The sequence below is a fragment of the Gordionus sp. m RMFG-2023 genome, chromosome 1, assembly GCF_954871325.1.
Source record: "Gordionus sp. m RMFG-2023 chromosome 1, tfGorSpeb1-WG-v2, whole genome shotgun sequence".
Lineage (NCBI taxonomy): Eukaryota > Metazoa > Nematomorpha > Gordioida > Chordodea > Parachordodidae > Gordionus > Gordionus sp. m RMFG-2023.
In genome coordinates, this window is record NC_088775.1 from 68,037,938 (window position 1) to 68,062,052 (window position 24,115).

At 26.4% G+C, this 24,115-nt stretch overlaps 1 protein-coding gene across 1 annotated transcript; it reads right to left on the reverse strand.

Annotated features, from left to right (window-relative positions):
* Window positions 1–212: 212 nt before the first annotated feature.
* LOC135929084 (tRNA pseudouridine synthase A-like) lies at window positions 213–15,606 on the reverse strand. Its single transcript, XM_065465584.1, has 8 exons — window positions 15,542–15,606; window positions 15,432–15,498; window positions 15,197–15,390; window positions 4,503–4,627; window positions 1,430–1,568; window positions 1,049–1,328; window positions 466–631; window positions 213–283 (listed from the first exon to the last, which is right to left on the reverse strand). Exons 1-8 carry the CDS (start codon window positions 15,604–15,606, stop codon window positions 213–215), a joined length of 1,107 nt encoding a protein of 368 aa, XP_065321656.1.
* Window positions 15,607–24,115: the final 8,509 nt, after the last annotated feature.

Sequence of the window (24,115 nt, forward strand, 5' to 3'; positions counted from 1 at the left end):
ATTTGATCCCAGCTCCATTTAAACCAAAAGTGAAATTAGAACCCTATAATGATAAAGTGACGAAATATTATATTTTTGAAAATTATTTATTATTATATAATACAATTAAATGGGGAGATAGCAACTGAATTTGGACAGTCAAATTATATAGAAATATTTATACGTATGAAAAGGCATATTAACAATAATAAACAATAAATTTTGTCAATTTATCAACTATCGATAATGGTTCCAGTTTCGTCGTATTTAAATAACGGATAGTCTGAGGTAAAATTGGTTAAATCTTTGCATATTTTTTGAAATAAATTTTATAAGTTATTATTATTTATATATTAAATAACAATTTTCGTATTTAATTGTGAAATATATGCGCACAAATCAAACAGTATGTTTCCCCTAATTGTCTAAATATCGTAATTTATTCACTTGTTTAATCAATCTAACAAAATGTATTTCAACAAAAACCTTTCAAATCATATTTGACATCGGCTAAATATAAACCATTGGCAGGTGCCATGAGTATTCTAGGATTCCAATTCTCGATATCAGGATTGTCAAGCATATAACGGATATCTTCTATACTTATTTTTCCAATACCAAGGGATAGAAGGGCGCCTACCATCTTCCTAACCTAAATGGTAAACAACTAATTTACTCCTTTAGCTAAAGATATGAGGATCCTGGTGGTTGGATCCCCTTTAACTTTTTTTTTGACAATTTAATCGTTTTCTAAAAGAAAATAATTCCATTTTAATTTAAATCAAGGTATATTCCTGGGCCCAGCGTATTCGTTCATCCCAATTGGCAATCTTACTTTTAATCAATTATGAAATATATTAATCTCTGTAAATAACAAATTTTAAATTAATAGAGTGCTCGTTCAAACTTGCAAACACAGAGATATTTTGCTTTCTTAAATTGTTATTCGCTGACACATTATATTTATCTATTAAAAAAATTTTAAATTTGGTATCAAAAAATATATTTAACAATATCATTTCTCAATCAATTATTATAAAATTGAATGCCGCAACTCAACTACATATACCTGATGATAAAGAAAACCTCGACTTTCAAAGGTGAACTGATAATAATCGAACTCTGATAGATTGAAAAAATGATCAATAAAATTGAATTTCGTATCCTGGTCGTTGATATTCTTGCCGAGCGGGTAAAATTCGGCGGAGCTAATAGTTCTTTTGGTTAAAAGGTATTTATGCGTCTGCGATGACTTTTTAGAGCATGGTGACATAAATGTAGCAAAATCGTGGTCTCCCACAAACAGTTTTATAGCTTCTCCAACCTTTTGTCTGCAAAAATCTGGATAACTTTTATAATAAAATTTTTTTTATTATTTTTCTTTCTACTTATCTTTCTTTAAAAAATTAAAGAGAACAAAAAGACAATACATTTATATTATACAAATTACGGGAAGAAATGAATCAAGTTTTGAGCCCATAAAGGAATAGCAAAGCAAGACAATCTCTCGTGATAAATTTCTTCTTCTTTGGAATTTATATTTATTCTTTGTTGGTAGTATAAATGTTTGTTATCTCTACTTCGATCTACTATAACTTATATTTATTTTATTTTTTAAATGAGACAAAAAAATGAAATGCTGGTTGGATGGCTATAATAAAGTATACTATAATATAAATCTATCTTTTCCTAGTAAATTAAAATAAATAAAGTAACAGCTTATGGCAAGGCCAGTCACATTCAAGGTCGAATTTAAAAGGTTATCTTTAGAAATAAAGGAAGATAGCATTGCGTTGTCCATCAAAAGTGATGCCAAAAATAAAGAGATATAAGTGGATATAAATCTAAAATTTCCATTTTCGAAGGTAATTGTGAGAAATTCCAATTGAAATCGCCCAATTTAATATTTAAAATATTTTTAAATATCTTTTTAAAAACTTCATGAAAATGAGTAAAAATTTCATTATTTTTTAAAAATGAAGGCGATGAAAATATGTAAATATTTTAGTAAAAATAAATAAAAACTTTGGTTTGAAGATATTTCTTTTAAACTATCTTCCGATCCTAGTAAGACTATTTTATAAAAATAAAAATTTAATTTATAAATGAATTACATCATTATAAAATTTGTTACAACATATCTAAGAAAAGAAAAGCAAGCAAATCATTTTAATAAAATTTTAAAACACTCAAAATTAAACAAGAATAATGCGATCAATAACAATAAAATAGGAGTAATGGAGGTGAAAAGTATCTTCAGTCTAATTTATTTTTTAAAACTTTATAGGGGAATATCAAATGTCTCAATTTTAAATCATTCTGGAAACAATTTTTAAGTTTAAAATTTTGATTTGACAGGAAATGTATTCCAGGATATTAAAGAGTACCGAATCTATGACTTTTTGCCATGAACTTTTGCGTATTTAATTTGTATGTAAAATCTATATAAAAATTAAGAATTCTTACAACGGCAAAATATGAAATGCAATTACTTTATATATGCTGGAATACATTCCGGTCAAATCAGCCTTTCCAAATTTATAATAGCCTCAGTAAGTGCTTAAATTAAAAAATTCCGAATCTCTATAAATTACATATTCCAATATGGTATAATATAATATTTAAAGCGTTATAAAATGATAATTGTAATTAGTGTTGCTAATCGAGTAAGTGTCGTGAACTCAAGTCTATAAACTTGAGTCGACTAGAGGACGAAGATTTAATTAGTTATTATTAATTATAAAACATTTGTTCTGTTTTTTTTATTTTTAACTTTAGACTTCCAACTTGAGTCGTGAATACTAAATATTTTTTTTTAAATCGGGTTCGAGCTGGGTTGGGCCTAATTTTTAAAAAAATTCGGACCGGGTCGGGTCTTAGAATTTTTTTAAATATATCTAAATTTATCAATTTTATTTATAGAAACTAGACGCCATATAACATATAATATAATTTATTTTGAGTAATTGAGGTGTGGAGGGTAACTACTATTTTTAATTATTTATTTCTTATTCATATTTAAAATTATTTTATATAAAAACAATTTGATAAAATTATTTCCCATTTTTTTTTATTTCACATCTTTTCATACTAAAATGTCATACCTAGATAGTGATGAAGATAACAGCAACCCTCTACTAGATAACATGTTGATAGAATTATGTAACAATTTTTTGTAACTATGTGTGTAGAAGGACCTTGCATACAAATAAAGTATTTTAATTTGAAAAAGCTAATTTATTTTAAAAAAATAAAAATCGTAAAGAGAATATTAATAAATTCCTAGATTAGATCTATGATAGATCTTAAACCTTAATCAAACGGCAAGGGATTATGATAAAGGAACACTTGAAAAATCAGGAATCTACAATTCTCAAAATTGTCGCTTAGAGACAAAACGAGCTAAATTAATTTTGTGGGATAAAAAATCATCCCGATAAAAAGTCTAAAATAAAACCAATGTTTGTCTTAACATAATAAAACTTAGGTTCATTCAGAAAAATGTCGGCAATATACATCACAGTATGAATAGTTTTTACCAGTAAACCTCCCCACCCCCGCGATTTTTATAATAAACATTATGTTGGTATAAAATGTAGGTATATTAAAATAAATTGTTATAATGTTTGTTCATAATTCTGATAAAAGCCTTAAATATTCTAAAAAAAATATTAAAAATTCTAGGCTAAATTCAAATCCCGAACTTCCCCATTCCTAATAATCTACTCGTTCTCTAGTCGACTTAAGAATATAACTCGTTAAAAAATAAAAAAAAACAGAACAAATGTTTTATTATTAATAATAACTAATTTGAAATCATCATCCTCTAGTCGACTCAACTGACGACTCAAATTCATAAAACTATTAGTCCTCTAGTCTACTCAATTGTATTTTCGTATTCACGACTCAAGTTGGATGTCTAAAGTTAAAAACAAAAAAACAGAACAAATGTCTTATTAATCAAAATTTTAAACCTTCGTCCTCTAATCGACTCAAGTTTATAGAACTATTCGTCCTCTATTCGACTCAATTTCATAGAACTTTTTGTCCTCTAGTCGACTCAAGTTGGAAGTCTAAAGTAAAAAAAACAGAACAAATATCTTAATTTAACCAATTTGAAATATTCGTCCTCTAGTCGCCTAAAGTTCATGAACTTCGTCCTCTAGTCGACTCAAGTTTATAGACTTGAGTTAGTCGACTAACGACTAGAGACTCTGCGGAGTCGGGTGAACTCCACTTTTTAACACTAATTGTAAGGATTAGCTACCAAACACTTTGGTAAGTAGAGAAGCAATCGAGGTATCAGGTGATCTGAGAAGTTGTTTCGTAAGTTATGGATTTATAATCATATGAATATGGTATATTAAGATTATGTGTAGTATTATATGATTTCAATATAAATAAATGAATCCCATAGGTTATGTTAAAATAATGATAAATAAAAATTTGCAATAAAATATTGGTAATTATATTTTAAATTTAAAAAAAATTTAAAACGAAAAAAAAGAACGAGAAATTGTAACCTTTCTTCTTATTTATAAGTTGGTCATTTGGATATTTTGGGACAGCTATTTTATATACATATGTTTTATATATTGCATTCTTCCTAGCATCAAATGTTGAAGGAACAATTCTGACTGAATTTACCCTAATTTTTTAGAATTATGAGTTATATCAAATATTAAAAACTTTTTAAAGCCCTAAATACTTATTTTAAAAAAGGTTTACAGGGGTGTACATTGATTTTGAGCAGAAACTTATATTATGTGAACAAAAAACATGTAAACACTTTTTATGTTGTATACCTTTTCAATTCGAAGGTCATAAAATAATCAATAATAGACATGATCAAAAAATATTAGTGTTTCCTTCCTTTTTTAACCCTAATTGCATAACACAATTACCAGATTAATTTTAAAAAATCAGGAGGGAAAATACTCATATCCTATAGGTGTTTAAAAGAATCTTAAATATTCCTTTTCAAAAGTCATTCAATACTCAACGCTTAAAAAAACTGATTGATTTCCAATGAATATTTATGAAGAAAATATTTAATGTATAATAATTTAAATCAGTGGTTTAGCCAGGATTTCTAATTCTACTCTCTATTTGTTTTTGCTAGTTACCATTTCTCTAATCTTTAACTAACATGAATATTTATGAGGAAAATATTTAATGTATAATAATAATTTAATCAGTGGCTTAGCCAGGATTTCTTACCCTACGCCCTCTTCGTTTTGGCTAGTTACCATTTATCTAATCTTTAACTAACTGCTCGTTCTTGCTAGCTTAAAAGTATCCCGAAAATAGTTTTGAAGAGAAATTCACAAGCCACTGACCCACCAGCGGTCATTAAAAAAAACAATTTATTAAAATATATTTCTTAATTTTTTACTAAATGACAAATAATTTCCTATACTTAGACCTGTGCGCCACCGATGATTTTTGACCACACCGAAGCCAAAAAAGTGTCGGCGATCAACATGCCATATTTTTTATTATTATAAATTATATTTATTTTATGTATTATTTATGAATTGTAATTAGAAGAAAAATATTAATAAATATTTTTTAAGAAAATCAATTTTATGTAGAATTTTTTATGTAAAATAAAAATATTTGATTTTATTTATAGAAACACGCCATATACCATATATCTTATCTTCCGTGTCGGCCAAACTTTTAAAAACAATTTCGGGTTCGGGCCGGGCCGGGCAAAACTTTTTAAAAAAAATTTCGAGCCGGGCCTGGCTTGAAAAATTAGGCTCGGTGCAGATTACTAATATGACCATCAATTTTTCTTAATGCAATCTACAACTAACTCATCATATAAAATTTATTTTTTACCATAAAAGGAAATTTTAATTAATGATTTTATTTTATTGCCCATATAGCATATATAAACATAGCAGGACTAAGAAATTATAATGGATGCAGCATTGCAATACCCTGTAACAAAATACAGTATATCCTTTTTGCATGGAAATATTATGGATCCTTAATACTAAAAACTGAAACAAATAATAAGAGAACCAGTGTTGCTGCAGATAAAGCCTTTTATAATATATGCTTGCAAATAGAACTTGATAAAGATGGTGAGGATAAAAATAATTATTCATTTTCAGAGTAAATTTTTTGATTATCTTTATTTGTGAATTTTTTAATTATTTATCCAATCAAATCTTTTTCAAGTCCTGTGCGTTCCAGCTATAAGCACACCCAGCAAGCGTGTATTTTCCATACTGGGCTCACTTTAAACTATAAAAGATCATCATTATATCCTATAAATATAAATAAAATAATATTTTAAAATCGTAAATTATAGTTATAGACATAATAAAGCATAAATTTTATTTTAAAAATGTTTCCAATGAATTTATAATTTTAATTAAAAAATTTAAGTTAGAAAAGTATTTGACGCCGTCGCCGATTTCTGTGGCGGTGTCTAAATTGATTCGCCGCCGCCAGCCGATCGTTTTATAAAAGAAACGACGCCGCCGGTAATGCTGCCAACCCAATACTATGTGTACGGTTTTATAAAATAAAAATTTGGGAATAGTGCACGGCAGCGGCACATTATCATTATCCCAATATTTTTTTTAGTGAAAATTGACATATATGTGTAGAAGAAATTATTATTTCCAAAAACTTTCCCCCTTTTCTAAGAATTTTAAAAAATTATCACAATTTAGACGTTTTTGTCTTGTGTCTTTTTTGTCTGATGATATTTTTGTCCGGTGCCTTTTTGTTCGGGGTATTGTGGGTACTTTTTTCCGAATTGTGACAGATTACCAACAAAATTAATCAAAATCGATTTATAGAAGAAATAAAGTGAATCATGCCCAGGGATTCTTAACTTTTATGGGCAAGTGATAGTTTTTTAGGAATGAAAATAATTACATAAATGATTTTCTTAAATGTCTAGGCACTTTCCGAATTTTTTAAACTCTACTTTCAAAAATATAAATCAATATTGGGTATTTATATATCAACCCTTTTTTAAATTGAAATTAAATAAATTTATAAAATTTAAAAAAATAAAAATTAATTTTTTTCAAAAATGCTCTTCTTAATAAATAGGCTCTGTACCAAGAAACTGAAAAATGGGTATTGACAGAGTTGGGTAGTATCTCCAATACATGCATCTAAGATGCAAGATTCTTTTATATTTTGTAATTTTTTGAAATCATAAATATGAGATACACACTCTATTTAAATAGTTTTTAATTTTAAAACTCCTTTTTATGAAATATAACACCTCTATCCCATTTTATTTTCCCGTTAAGAGGCTATTTAATTTAACGAAGGATATTTTTTGGGAAAAAAGGATGTTTATGCTAAATAAAAACTTTTGAGTTAATTAAAATTATATATGTTTAATATTTTATTAAGAAAATGGCTTATTTTATGTAGAATTGATATTTCAAAATGAAGATTTCATTTATAAATATTAAAAAAACTATATAATTGTTAGTACAATATTTTATCAGCTCAGAAAAAAATTTCGGCATAATTTTTAAAGTAGCTACTTAAGTAGCGACGTTAAATTTAAAATTAATAGCTATAGCTAGACCGGCGTCAAAGTTTCAGTTGGCGGCGGCGATTTTATTAAATTTTTAATCGTTAATAAATTGGCTTTGGCGTCGGTGGTGCTACATATTTAAAAAAATAAATTTAATTTATAATTTGATATATTATATTTTTTTATGATTAATTTGAACAATCTTAGTTCCAACATTGTTATTATAGTATCATTTTCTGTCCTATCCCTATATAAATTTATCTATTCCTTATTTTCAGTATAGACTATCATTGGCGTACGCAGCGGGGGGGGGGGGGCAGGGGGACAAATCCCCCCCCCAAAGCCAAAATGCAGATGCCGGACATATTTTTCAAAAATATTATTTTTTATATTTATTATAATTATTCATATCTATTTCTTTTTAAATTTTTATATTATTACCTTTTTCATTTACTAATTTACTTTATCAATTAATTTCATTTTCAAGTTTTCCTTGTGGCGTAATATTTATCTATTATTTTTAAATTTCCCGGTATTATAATTTTCAAATTTCTTGTCATGGATATTAGACTTTTTTTAAAAAACGCTGAAGGTGAAAATCATGCCAAAAAGCAAAAAAGTATAGTATAATAATTTAATAAACAAAAGCTGTGAACTGATGATTTCCTCAAAAGAATCAATTCAAAAGGGGGATATGATTCCCATTTCATCAATAATTGATAAAAATAGGGTTAAAATTGCAAAAGAAAATAGAGGCAAGATAAAACTAACTATTGAGGCTATTTTATATTGTGGTTTGCAAGGCCTAGCACTTCGTGGATACAAGGATTCAGGAAGCTTAAATTTTAATAATAATGATAACGAAGGTAATTTCCGTGGACTTTTAAAATTTAAAGCATTAGGAGATCCTGTATTAATGGAGAGCCTCATTAGTACCAATAAAAATGCTATAGGATACAAAATGAGATAATTGATATTTGCAACAATATCATTTTAGAAAAATTGATTGTTGAAATCAATTCTGCCCCATGCTTCTCAATTTTGGCAGATGAGACCATGGACATTGCTGGCATTGAGCAGATGTCGTTGTGTGCGCGATATGTAGATACTCATAAAAACATTATCAAGGAAATGTTTCTCCAATTTATTCCTGTTTCAAGCATGACTGGGTCTGCTTTAGCTGATGTAATATTTGTAAATCTTAAAAAATTAAAAGTAATAATTAATCTTATTATATAATTATTTTCAAAAATATAGCTAAATATAAATATGATACATGGGCAAGGGTATGATGGAGCACGTGCAATGAGTGGACAATTCAATGGGCTTCAGGCATTTATTAAAAAAATATGCCCAACTATGTCCACTGTGCTGCCCATTCACTCAACTTAGCAATATCGGATTCATGTTCTTTACCATTGATATCAAATTGCTTAGGTTTTTAATTATTAAACTTAAATTTTTTATATTTATATCAGGTAAAATATCTAACATATATGAGATGTTTAGATACCCCAAGCGTCAAAATATTTTGAACAGAATTATATTTGAAACTCCTTGCCCAACAAGGAGAAAAAAATTGCAAAAAGCTTGTCCAACAAGATAGAGTCTTCGACAAAGCAGTAACAGCTTTTATCGAGTTAGAAGAGCCGATTATTAATGCTCTTACAGAAATATCACAATGGTCTGAAAGAGATATTTCTTCAGAAGCAAACAAGTTACTGGATTCAATACTTATGCCAAACTTTTTTTTCGCATTAGAATGTATTAATAAATTATTTAATTATACAACTATTTTATGTAATACTTTTCAAATACCTGATATTGATTTGATTGAGATGATGAGAATAGCAGAGACAATTTTATTAGAACTCAAAGAAATTAGAGCTAATGCTGATGAGGAATTTCATATTTTATATGTTAATGTTGAATCAAAAGCAGAGCTATACGAGTTCAATATTTGTCTCCCTCGACTTGCAGTAAGGCAAACTTATCGTCCAATTAATATAGGGTCAATAGAAGAATATTATAAAATAAATGTCTTTATACCTCTTTTGGATACATTTATAACCCAAGTAAATGAAAGGTTTTTAATTCATCAAGAAGCACTTATCAATCTGCAGATATTACTTCCGCAAAAGCCCTCTGAACCTTTTTCAGATGGTGATAGAAAAAAAAATATTTGGAAGATTTTTATCATGAAGACATTAATGTATCTCATGATGCTTTATTAGCTGAATGCCAACTATGGTATAAAAGATTAACTATGGTTGATATAGTCCCAAAAAATGCTATGGATGCTTTGCATCATTTCAAACATTTTTTAGATTATTTTCCCAATATATTGAAATTATTATATATATTAGCAACTCTTCCCATTAGTACTGCAACTAATGAGAGAACTTTCTCTTCTTTAAGAAAATTAAAAACGTACCTAAGAAGTACAACTTCTGAAAGTAGGTTGAATGGTCTGGCCCTTTTGAATATTCATAGGCATTTGACGATTAGCTCACTCCCAACGAAGATTGGATTTTACATTATAAAAATATAATGTTTCTATAATATTTTTTGTGCTATCATTTTATAATGTCTTATATATTTTTCTTTTACATAAAAAATATAATTATTCATATTTCCAACATTTAGATTTTTTATACTTTATATATAAATTTTAAAAGCTCAAAAAAATTTAAATTTCTATTATGGATTATTTATTTTAATATCCTGGTTATATCCACTTAATATTTTATAATTCAAATTTATTTAAAGTATTTATATGCCGCCGGTTATATCCGTTTAATATTTTTTAAATCAAATTTATTTTTATATATCGGTATATTTAATTTTTTATAATTCATATTAATTTAAATTTGTATATTAGAAATAGTTATTAGTCCTAATAAATTTATGTTTGATATTTTTAAATAACAATAATTTTATTTAAAAAAATTTTAATTATCCCCCTCCCACACCAAATTCCTGCGTACGCTACTGTAGACTATGGAATTGCCTTTTTACTAAGGTCAGAGTCACACCACATAAGTAATATTCTTTCTCTATTTTATTCAGAACAAATCTATATATAAATTTGGAATGCAAACAAAATATAAAGAAATTAGAAATCAAATTTGGTTAAATTATAGTTGTCGTGAATAAAATTAGTTGAAATTGGTGGGGCATAAAGAGGTTTTTTTGATAAAGCGTTAATCCAATAATGAAAAAGGCTCAAGGCTCTTTTATAAACAAAGTACTTCCCAGCTACAGCAAGTCTGGGAAGTTCCAGTAACCTTTTTTTCTCCTAAAAGAGTGCATGAACAAGTAACTGGCATTATTATTATAGATTGCTAGCATTATTATAATCGTTGTATGAAAAGGAATGTTTACGAGCTATTTTAGCTCTATGTGAATTGGATGTTTGCCCATAATCTTCAAATTGAATTGCACTCTCTACATTTCTATCATGCTCTATAAGTTTTAAATGTCTAATTAAAAATTGCAATGTTGCAGAATTCGAATTTAATTAAGGGATGTGAACCTGTACCCTCTTGCTGAACCAGAACCCAAACACTTTTTAAAAGTTGAGGGTTCAAAGGTTCAAATTTTTTAAAATTCTAGTTAATAAATTTTAGCTTAAAATTTATAAAGTTGTGAAATTTTCACAATAAAAAAGGTAATTAATTATATTTTTCAAATTATAAGAAATGGGTAGTTATATTAATTAAATTAGGAAGTATTTAAAATAAATGGGAAGTATAAAAACATTTTGGTAAGAATTATAAATTTTAAAATTTATAAAACTTTAAAAAGACTTTAATGGAAGATTTTGGTCATGTTTCATAATTTTAGTTATAAAAATTTATAAATTTTGAGGGTTTTATAAAAATTAGTCTTAACCTAAAAAATGATGTAAAAGTAATTAGTGGAAAATATTTTATTTGCATTTTTCAAAATTTAAGTTTTTTGCATCTATTTTATAGGTAAAATTATTTAACAGAGTGTACCGATACCACCTTTTGGAGGCCAATCCAATCGGATATTAAATTAATATCGACCGATAAAAGATATAATATCATATCTGATTATTCTGTAAACAAAAACAACTAATCATTTTAATTTTTAATGTATACATCTAGTGTTGCAAAATCGTTCCATTTGAATTGATTTTTAAAAACGGCTAACTTACTATTTTATCCAGAAAAATATTACGCAAACCTGAGGATTTTGCTCATAGCTAATACAAAGTTTTGGACATCTATTAGCAAAATCTCGAGGCTTAACAATATTTTTTTGGCTAAAATATTGAGTTACCATTATTAAAATCAGCTCAAATGGAGCAATTTTGCATCACTAAATACATCTACTCATCTCATATAATTTTTAATAGTATAACATCTATAATTTAACTATGGGTAATTCCATGACAAATCGACCAGTGATTCGGCCAACCATCTCAAAAATGAATGAAACTTGGCATGTTAGTTATTTATGTTGTAAATGATAATAAAATCTAAATTTTAGAGCCCCAGCTCAACCAGATCCAAAGATATACGCCTTCAAAGTAGAGAATCGCGTAATGCGTGATTTCTTATATCATATTTTTCTTAAAAAATACTTAAGATAGAATTACAAATAATATATCACTTTATAGCCCTTAAAATCTTACATTGGAAAATATTGAAAAAAAGTTAAAAAATTTTAAGTGTTTTTGTATTTCCGGTAAAAATAAAAAATTAACATTCCTGGGAAGGGATTTTTTTTTGGTGTTGATACTCTCTAAAAATGTTTATTACCTTTATATTAAACTATTTAATGAAAAATCTCGATAGCCATTTTTGTTTTTTTAATTTTATTATTTTTGTAAATAAAAAAGGATAATATAGATGGCGTTATACTAAATTTATTAATAATATATTTTATATCGGTATTAAAATCAAAAAAAATCGATTAAGTATAACCAGTATGATGTCCTGGGGCAATAAATGAGGAAGCGGCCCATATAAAGATACTTTAAAATTATATTCAAGCTATTATAAAAATATATCTATTTATCGCAATCCATTTTGCGCTTAAATAGAAATTGTATATATTTCACACTTCTGGATCTACTATCGTTATTATTTGAAATTAAAGATTTTATCATCTTATTTTATTTTTCATTCCTTTCTTTCTATTAAATTTTTATATCGATAAATAGGAAATTTAATTATCAATCATGATTGAAAAGAACATAAGGATTAAAAAAATATTTCTTTTTTTTACTTCAAATTTTTTTTTAAATTTATAAAATTGTAATAATGAAATCACTGTGTAGTAATCCATTCATTAGAGAAGGCCATAAGTCTATTTCAAAAAATCTACAAAAGGTAAGTTTATTTATATTATGGATTAAAACCTTTTTAATTTTAGATTCTGGATTTTTTACTAATATAATATCTTTTTTATTATTGGATATCGGATTATTTTTATTATATATAAAATTAGGTTACATCAAAGATGATTAAAAAATCCAAAGGTTTATTAACAATAAGCCAATCATTATGTCACTCATGTCGCTTATATTTGATAAATATGGAATCCATTGAGGATATCTGAAAATGAAGAGCCCGAACTAGCCCCATCCAGTTCAACTTTGGATATAATAAATGTATCCCTAGAAGAAATAGGCCAATCCCCAATAAAAAAGAAAAGAATAGGAGAAAAGAAATATCCGCAAGAAAAACTTAAAAAAATAACAAAAGCATTAAGTCAAAACATATTAAGAAGCAGCCTTCCTGAGTTTGATATACAAAATAATAAAAATGACGAACTTCTTCAAAATTTAAAACATCATTATCCAATTATTTCTAAGGAAAAAAAATATCAACTTCTTACTATATTGCCCCCTTCTTGGACCTCTAAAAAAATTGAGAAGTTCAAAGCCACGAATTACTTGGTAATAAAATCAAAAAAACTAATAGAATTAAAAGGATTTATGTCATCTCCCAATATAAAACCTGGGCGAACAATTGATCAGGAAACCGTGAATATTATAGAAAAATTTTACTCTTCTGATGAAGTCAGTCGCGCGATGCCCGGGAAAAAAGATTATAAATCCATAATGATAAAGGGGAAAAGAGAGCAGTCTCAAAAAGATTAATTTTAAACAATTTAAAAGAATCATATGAACGATTTAAAGAGAGGTACCCAATAATTAAAGTTGGATTTTCTAAATTTGCAGATTTACGGCTAAAAAATTGTATTCTGGCTGGAGCCAGTGGAACACACAGTGTGTGTGTTTGTGTAATTCATCAAAATTTTAAGCTTATGTTTGTAGATGCTAATTAGGCAAAACTATTAGCTATGCCAGAATATCCATTACATAACTATAAAAATATTTTAGCTCAAACAATATGCAATCCAGCACTCCCTATTTGTTATTTAGGAGATTGTAACTATTGTCCAGGCACATTCTCAATTAAAAAAAAATAAGATGTTGTATTTGCCAAAAATGACATAGATCATTTATCCTTTAAACAGTGGATGTCTGTTGATAGAAGTAATCTGGAAACAATAAATTTAATTTTTTTTTAGAAAAAATTACACCTATGTTACTTCATTCCTTATATTATTATTAAAATTAATATAACGCCATCTATATTATCCTTTTTTATTTAAAAAAATTTAATAAAATTAAAAAAACAAAAATGGCTATCGAGATTTTTCATTAAATAGTTTAATATAAAGGTAATAAACATTTTTAGAGAGTATCAACACCAAAAAAATATCCCTTCCCAGGAATGTTAATTTTTTATTTTTACCGGAAATAAAAAACACTTAAATTTTTTTTATTTTCCAATGTAAAATTTTAAGGGCTATAAAATGATATATTATTTGTAATTTTATCTTAAGTATTTTTTAAGAAAAACAAGATTTAAATCACGCATCATGCGATTCTCTACTTTGAAGGTGTATATCTTTGGATTTGGTTGAGCTAGCACTCTAAAATTTAGAATTTACAAAAATATACAAAATAAATAACTATCATGCCAAGTTTCGTTTATTTTAAAGATGGTCGTCCAAAAATCGCGTTTTTTTGGTCGATTTGACGTGGAATGACCCCTATACCATAACATAAGTCATTTAAATATTATGATCAGTTATACATGAATCTAAAAATATATAAAATATTTTTATTGATAAATCACTTTATATGATAATATTAATCTATTTACATAAGTATCAAACAAATATATGATAAATATTTGTATTGAAAATACATGGTCTGTATTGAAAATATATTTTCCATACAAAAAGAGAGGCAAGGGTTGCTCAGCAACCCTGTATTAGATTTGATGACCCTAAAAATTTTCTAATTTGAGCAACCTAAAAAAACTGCATGGTATTCTTTACTTGATGCTGAAAAAATATTTGAAATCTTTTATGCAACCTTAATTAGTTGATCAGAGCCAGTGATGCCACTGATATTGAAATATATTTTACTACTTCTATATATGCTATTTGAATTGAGATGGTAAACTAAACATTGTTTTTTACATTTTTTTTTACCATAATATAAATTTATACTCTAAAAAATAAAAACACTACATTATAATTCATGTGTTCATTTGCATATATTAGAAATAAGATAAGTATATATATTGTCTAAAAATGATTAAAAATAAATAAATCTAATTTTTTTTAGGAAAAGCTCTAAACCTCACATGTTCCTTGCATCTTACAAATATCTGATTAAGTCTATATTTTATATAAGTTGGGGTAAATATTTTATCAGCATTTGGATGTTGTAAATCAAAATGTAAAGAGGAATTCAAAGCATGGACTCCAGTATCTGTCCTACTGCTTCCTCTAATTTGAATATGGCACTCAGGATTTAATAAAGTTAATGCTGACTTAATAATCTCTATTATAATGTGTAATTATTGTGTGATACTTTAAAAATTCCAAAAACACTTCTTAATAAGTCATTTTGTTTTTTAAAAACTTGTCTTTGAAAGCCACTATATTAAAATTAGAAAATTTGTCATAATAACTTTTGCTAACTAAAAATAATTTCCATTATAAGAAATATAAATCAAATATCTTATGGGAAGGCCAAAATTATTCATAAAAATAAATGTTTATTATATATAAAAGAATTGCTCGTGACAGACACTCAAATGACATCTATCATTCAAGTTGTAGCCCTATTTTATATATTAAGTTTCCTCGAATCTACTTATTATAGAACTGTCTAACAATACTTATTAAGATATTATATCAAAAATAGATTAAGGCTGATGGGTAAAACAACTTTGGACCTAACCTTAATAAATAGAAGATATACTATTATTACTTTATTCATTGAATATTTCTGTGTCCTTTTTAATAATATCAGGTATGAATTTTTCGGTTTTCTCCCGCTAACTTATAAATAAATGATACAACCAGCAGGAAACAGTGTAGCTCTTGAAGAACTAGCTCTTAACTTTCAGGATTGGAGGGATAGATGGTACACTTATTGTAACGTCCTGACTATACGCACCAACTCCCTGTTTGTGAAAAGGTCGTTATGGTTGGTCGTATGGGGAATGGAATATATTAACTTTTATTATATATTGTATTTTGTTAAAGCTACAATTTATTGTAATCAGGCGCGTACGCAGCAGGGGGGGGGCAAGGGGACAAATACCCCCCCCCCCCTTCCAATGTCAAAAAATGCAGATGCCGGATAATATTTTTCAAAATATATTTGTTTATTTGTTAATATTTATTCCTATCTCATATATATATTTAATTACTTTATTTATCACATTCATCTACTAAGTTATTTTATCAATTAATTTCGATATTAAGTTTTCCTTAGCGTAATATTTACCTATTGTTTCAAATTTCTAGTAGCGTGGAGTTTATCTAAATTTCTAATCAAATAATAATTATTTCTGAAACTCCTTGTCCAGGGAGAAAGAAATCGCAAACTTGTCCAACGAGATCGAATCTCAGCCATCAAGCAGTAACAGCTATCATAGAATTAGAAGGCCCGATTATTAATGCTTTTACTAAAATAACATAATGGCTTGAAAGAAATATTTTCTCGGAAGCAAGAAAATTATTGGATTTAATACTTATTCCAAATTTTTTTCTCATTAGAATGTATTATTTAATTATATAACTATTTTATGTAATACTTTTCAAAAATATGACATGACTTGATTAAGAAGATGAGAATAGCACAGAGCATTTTTTAGAACTCAAGGAAATTAGAGCTAATGTTGATGAAGAATTTTATATTTTATATGTTATTGTTGAGTCAAAAGCAGAGCTATACTTGTTTAATATTTGTCTCCCTCGACTTGCAGCAAGACAAGCTCATCGTCAAAACATTAATATAGCACCAGTAGAAGAGTATTATAAAACAAATATTACCTCTCTTAGATGTATCTATAACCCAAATAAATGAATGGTTTTTATTTTATCATGCAGGACCTACTAATCTGCAGATATTACTTCCACAAAAGCCTTCCCAACTTTTTTCAGATGGTGAAAAAATGAATATTTGTTAGATTTTTATCATGAAGATGTTAAAATATCTTATGATACCATATTAGCTGAATAACTATGATTAAAAGATTAACTATGGTTGATATAGTCCTAAAAAATGCTGTTGATGCTTTGCATTATTTCAAACATTTTAAATTATATTCCCAATGATTGTTATATATATATTAGCAACTCTCCCCATTTGTAAACTAATGAGAGAACATTCTCTTTTTTAAGAAGAATAACAGAGTCCTGCAAAGGTACCATTTGCAGGGCACGGCCCGGATTTTTTTTTCAAAATTTTTTTCGGTCAGGCCCGGGTTTTTTTTTAAATAAATTTTTAGGCCCGCCCTGAATTTTTTTTTAAACAAATTATATTTATTTTTTACTTTTATAGCTAATAATGGCGATTTCAAATATTTAATTTTAAATATACAGCCCGGCCGGATATTTTTCTAAAAAAAAAATCTCGGGCCCGGCCCGAGTATATTTAAAAAAATTTAAATACGGTCCGGCCCGAGGGTCGGGTCTGCAAGTCTCAGAAAAACAACCTAAGAAGTACAACTTCTGAAAGTAGATTGAATGGTTTGAATCTTTTGAATATTCATAGGCATTTAACGCCGCAAGGATGAGATAATTAAAAAATTAGCACAATCCCAACGAAGATTGGATTTTACATTGTAAATATATAACATACAAAATACAATTATTCCTAAGAAACTTTTTGTATATTAATTTTTATTTTCCAAAATTTAAATTTTTTATACTTTATATACAAATTTTAAAGGCTCAAAAAATTCAAATTTCTATTTTGGGTCATTTAAGTGATTCATATGGTGATTATATTCACTTTATATTTTATAATTTACATTTATTTTACAGTTTTTCAATGCCGCTAGTTATATCCGTTTAATATTTTTTAATTCACATTTATTTTATAGTTTTTTATATGTCGGTTTATATATATAATTTTTTTATAATTCACATTTTAAAATTGTGTATTAGAAACAGTTTTTAGTCCTAATAAATTTATGCTTAATATTTTTAACAAACAATAATATTTCTTAAAAAATTTTATTATCCCCCCCCCCCCCCAAAAAACCAAATTCCTGCATACGTGCCTGATTGTAATAGATTAAATAGATTTGTAAAAGTATATATTGATATATATTTTCTCATTTTATACATATAATATACATAATAAATACTATTTTATAAACACTACATTTGGAGACAATTATTTTTTTAAAAAAGAGACGTATTAAATATAATGGCCAAAATTTTACTATGCCTAACGAAGACTCGAAGAAAATATTTTAGAAGAAAAATGAAGAAACATCAACATCTACTCAATTCCATATTCCAGAATTCGTCAAAGAAAATGCGAATATTCAGGACTATGCATATAATTTAGAACTCATATTCAAAGTAAAAAATATTGTTTATCAAAATAAAAAAATATTGTTTATCAAAATAAAAAAAAAATTTGTTATTAGCATACATAGGTAGTGATAACTTAATTAAAATAAAAATTTTCACTACCCAATTAATTTAGAGAGCATTAATTATATAACTTGATCGTTTGGAGTTTTACATTTGCTCAAAATAAAAAGATGTAATATTTGAAGATCTTTTATTTTTAAAAAATTTTGAGCAGCGATCTTCAAAGATTTAGATCTTTGAAGATCTTTTATTTAAAAATATTTTAGATCAACGATCTTCAAAGATCTTCATATTTTATAATGTTATACTAAATTATTATTTTTATGATATTTTTTTTGAAGTAAATGGGTTAGTAAGCATGTTAAATTAAAATAAAAATTTAATAAAGATGTACCGACTTGGATAAAATATTTAAGAATATCACTAGTATTTTTCTACATCGAAATAATTTATATACTTGAGACGGTGAAACTATTATAGACTTTTCGATCAAATTGAAAAGTATTTGCTCATTATATAATTTTAAATCGCCGGTTGATGAACTTTTAATAGATATTTTTATCCTAGGAGTAGGACTGCCTGAGTTGGATAAAGAACTTTGGTCAAAATATACCTAAGACAATATCACTTTTGAAGATATGCGTTTAGCGATCGCGCTGTCTTCATTGGAAAAGGAAACCCAGGCTAAGTTAACAAAATAATTAAACATAAGCTGACTCAATGTTCCAAAAACACTTATAATAATAATTATAATAGCGTTAATAAATTCAATAATAATTATTATAATGCTAACAAATTTGATCAAATTAATTATATTTCTAATAATTATAAATCAATTAAACCTATTTTCATTCATACAAGAAAAATCATATGCTTTCAATGCAAAAAGGCAAACCACATAGCGAAAGAGTATAGAACGCATGACATACAAATGATTACACCACGGACACCCTGCCTGTCATTTCCTAATAAAGCTACCATATGCGATGATAAATAGGTAGTTTACTATGGAATTTGATACCGGTGCTGCGTGTAGTGTGATGGATGAGGTTACCTGGAGTCGCATAGGCAAACCATCATTATCACCAACATATAAACGTGCTATAATCATATCAAAATAGAGGTAAATGTATTTCGAAGTAAAGAATATTTCAAAATTTTTACCTATCTGGGTAGTGAAAAGTGAGAATTCATTTATTTTTAGAATGCCTTTCCTTAGAGAATTTGATATAAAACTTCAAAAAAAGTTCGGATTAATGATATAATTTCCACTTTAAATACTAATTCTTCGAGATTTCCGCAAGTTTTTTAAAAAAAATTAGGAGAAATAAACCTTCAACGAGGGGTTATCCACATATAACCGAACACATTACCGATAGCGTTACCGGCAATGTTAAAGAATTACGTTCGTTTCTTGATATTGTGAATTACCATGAGGCGTTTATAAAAAATTTACATTCTATTTGTGCTCCTTTGCACCAACTAACGAGTAAAAATGTTAGTTGGTTTTGGTCAGCTTAAGAAAATGATAAATTTAATAAAGTTATAAATATATTATCATAAGATACAATAATTCCTTATTCAACCGATATCCCTGTCATAATTTCTTATGACGTTTCCAAAAATAGTTTAGGAGCTGTTATTGCACGCTGATTTCTTACTGGCAAAATAAACCAATTGTCTACGCATCGAGGACACTGACTTCGGCGATAATGTCCGCTATCAAGAATTTCCATCACTATATTTATGGAAGACATTTTATATTGTATGGATCACAAACCTTAAAACATATCTTAAGTGATAAAAGAGACCTAAATAAAATTTAGAATAACCATTTAATATGGTGCGTGACGAAGCTTATAAATACGACTATTAGATAATTCATAGACCTGGTAATCAAAACAAATGTGCCAACACTCTGGCCCAGTGAAAAGAGTGAGAAAAAATCAATGAGGTTACAAAAAAATTGAAATCAGAGAAATAAAAATTAATTTAATAGAAGATTTATCATTCAATCGCAGTAAAGTCGTAAGTGAAACGGGCAATAATATTAATCTGAAAGAGATTATTAAATTATTTAGAAATCATTGGTATATAAATAATTATTCGGAGATTTAAAAAAAAATTATTTTAATTAAAAAATATTTCGTTCAAAGAAGGATTATTTTATAATTATGGGATTACAATCCCTGATAATCTAAAGAAGGAGGAATTTTATTTATCAAGGAATCTTGGGATAGTGAAGATAAAATCATTATGCAGATTTGGGCAAATCTTGATCGCGATATTGGAGATTTCGTTAAATACTGTGAGAGTTGCTAGGAAGGAAGATCGGGAGCCAGAGGAATGCCGTTATACATTTGGAATATTCCTACTCGACCTTCAGAACGAATACACATTGATTTGGCAGGTCCCGTATCTGGAAAATATTGATTAATTTGCGTAGATACCTTAACCAAATAGGTTGAAGTTGCAATTTTAACATATATTAATCCGCGAGTGTGATAAAATCTACGTAATTATTTCGCTAGATTTGGATTACCTCGTTACATTTTTATATATAACGGTACTTAGTCTAATGAATCTGAATTCAAAACGTTTCTTTTTAAAAATAAAATAAAACATTTTAAGTCGGCCTCTTATAGTGCAAAATCGAATGGTTGAGTCTTATATACGTACGACAAAGACGCGTTTCTATGCTGAAAGGCAATGTTAGACTCCGGACTAGTTAACATTTAAATGTTTAATTACTCACTGAAATACTCCAAATATAAGTTTTCCCCTCCAAATTTTATTGGCCAACAAAATTTATATCTATAAAAAAATATTAAAAAAAAGTTGTTACAATTACAGAATCTCGTTCCTTTTATACTTTTTTGGTAATCACAAGTTCTAGACATGATATATAAAATCAGGCTTATTTATAAATAGAATAAATATTAAATGAAATAATTATTTAAAAATAAATATATGACTATGGTGTTTTTGATTTTTTTAAGGAAAATGAATTAAAAAATAAAAAAGGCGAGGATCGGCGATGATTAGGCAAAAAAATAACTAACATTATTTTTAGTAAATAAAAACTATTATTTATGTAATTTTTTATATAAAAATCTTTCATTATCTTTATTATTAAATGTTGAGCCTGATGGGGGATTTCTTAAAAATTTTAATGATAATAAAATTCATAGTAATGAAATATATTATTAAAAAATCCTTATTTTTATTCGTTATCAGACAAAATATTGTAAATTTAAGATTATGGGGCTCTATATAAAGATAAATATCTTGATTTTGAAATTTCTTTTTTTGGGCAAATACATGTTATATGTTTATATAAAATTTTAAAAACATGATTTAAAAATAAGAAATTAACTCTTCATTGAAAGGTGGGACTAAGCAGACCTCAGTCATTTTAATTTTAATAATAAATTTTCAAAAAGTATAGAGGTTAACATATATGATTAATTTTTATAATAAATTTTAGTAAGAATAAAAAAATCATTTAAATTTTTAGCAAAATACTTTAAATATTATTATTAAAAATAAGATTTTCGATAGTTAAATAAATTTTAACTATATTCTTTAATTAATAATTAGCAAACATTCAAAGTTATTGAAGATTCCCAGTATCTTCTCATTCAAAGATCAATCCCAATGGAGTGACCCAAACAAGTTTTCAATTGCCGATTGATTAATAGCAAGAACTAGAGATTTAATTGCTTTTTTCATAAATAGATTTAAAGAAAGTAAATATAATTTTGTTGTGAGATTATAAATGGTAGATTATTATAAAATTCTTTTTATTAATATCACTATGGCATCGTGGTTTGACAAATATCGCGCCGAAGGTCACGAATTTTTTAAGGGGGGTAGGGGTAGATTTTAGGGGGGTTGCATCCATCAAATTCTCTACTATGTAGACTCTGATTTTTATTGAAATTTTAATTTTACATGTAAATAATATAAATTTTAACCTATTTACATCAAAAAAAAAATCAAAAAAAGTTAAAAAATAAAGATTATGACAATTGTAACTTTTCTATGGTACATCTTCCTTGAATTTTTATTTTAACATGTTTACTATATATATTTTTACCCTTTTGTGTCAAAAAAATTTAAAATAAATATAAACGGTTATGACAATTATCACTTTTCTATGAAACATCTTTATTGGAATTTTAATTTAACATGTAATAAATATCCTTACCCTTTTGCGTCAAAATAATTTTAAAAAGTTAAATAATAACGATGATGACAATGCCACTTTTCTATTATTGAAATTTTATTTTTAAGAAATATAGGCGACAAGATAAGAGCCCTTACATCAGAACCCTAAAGAATATTATTTTTTAAAACAAAATCTACAAATTACTATTTTAAAATATAATTATTCTTGTTTTTTGGGAACTTGTAGTCCCACCTCCGTTTTTATAGAATAAGATTTTATTTTATATTTGATATGTTAATTTTCATATAATTTTATTCGATAGATTTTAATACGATAATATTAAAAATTAAATTTAAAAAAACATATAAAATACATAAATATAAATAAATATAAAACACAGATATATTTTACATCTTATAAATAATATAAATTATAACCATTTGCAGCAAAAAAAAATTAAAAAGTTTAAATCTATTTGATTTTTAAAATTTTATTTAAAGAAATTATCATGATATTTTCCAAAATCTAAATGTTATTAAAATTAATATATCGATTTTTTTTAGTTAAATTAAATCTACAAATTATTAAAATTGTACTCTTCTCATTTAATTTAACCATAAATACAAACTACAAATACGATATATACAACTAATAAAAATTTACGAGAGAAAAATATATAAATTAAAATAAAGTTTCACTAAATAAGTTACGAGAGAAAAATATTAAACTTTATTAGTTTTAATATATGTTTAAATTGCCTTTCAACTCCTGATTCTGGAAACTTTTATTTAATTGGAAAGTTTATCTTTAGAAAATTTAAAATATTTGGAGCTAAGAATAAATATTGGTATTTATTTACACGTTATTCTTTGTTCCGTAATTTTTCATTATAAAATCAAGAATGATCTTTCGTTTGAGCAATTTTTACTTTAAGAATATATTTCTCAAAACTTGTTTCTAAATACCTTATCGACTGCTATTTCGAAAATAATTTATTCGATTCTATTAGTTTTTTGCGATAACAAAATTATGTGAATCGAATGCGAATAAGGATAATATATTATTATTCTATGATAGAATTATTTATATAAATCTATTTTCTAATTTGTGGATATAAATATTGTTAAATTATATTTAATCTGGGAACAGACTTTTATAATAATTTATGGGAGGCTTCGCCCCACCCCCTTCCATATCTCCCAATATGAGGTGGGGTTTATCTATACAGTATAATCCATACTTAATATGTTATATTTAATGCAACAAGATTATTAAGAAAATATTTTAATATTTTTTAATTGATTTACCATTTTATTATTATGAAGTCTTATTTTCCCAAATATGGCACAATATTTCATATTTTATTGATAATTTAAAAAAAGGCAATAAAGATTTTTCATCGGCTCTATGAATATAGACTACAAACTCTTACATGATATAATTTGTATAATCATAATTTCAGCTTCCAATGAAGACAAATTTAA

Coding starts and splice junctions, on each gene's coding strand:
- LOC135929084 (XM_065465584.1), bottom strand. CDS start 15,606: ATGAATAATTTTGGCCTTCCCATAAGATATTTGATTTATATTTCTTAT. Junction 1,569..4,502: donor ACTTATAAATAAGAAGAAAG/GTTACAATTTCT, acceptor TATAAGTTATAG/TAGATCGAAGTAGAGATAAC. Junction 1,329..1,429: donor AACTTGATTCATTTCTTCCC/GTAATTTGTATA, acceptor TTATTATAAAAG/TTATCCAGATTTTTGCAGAC.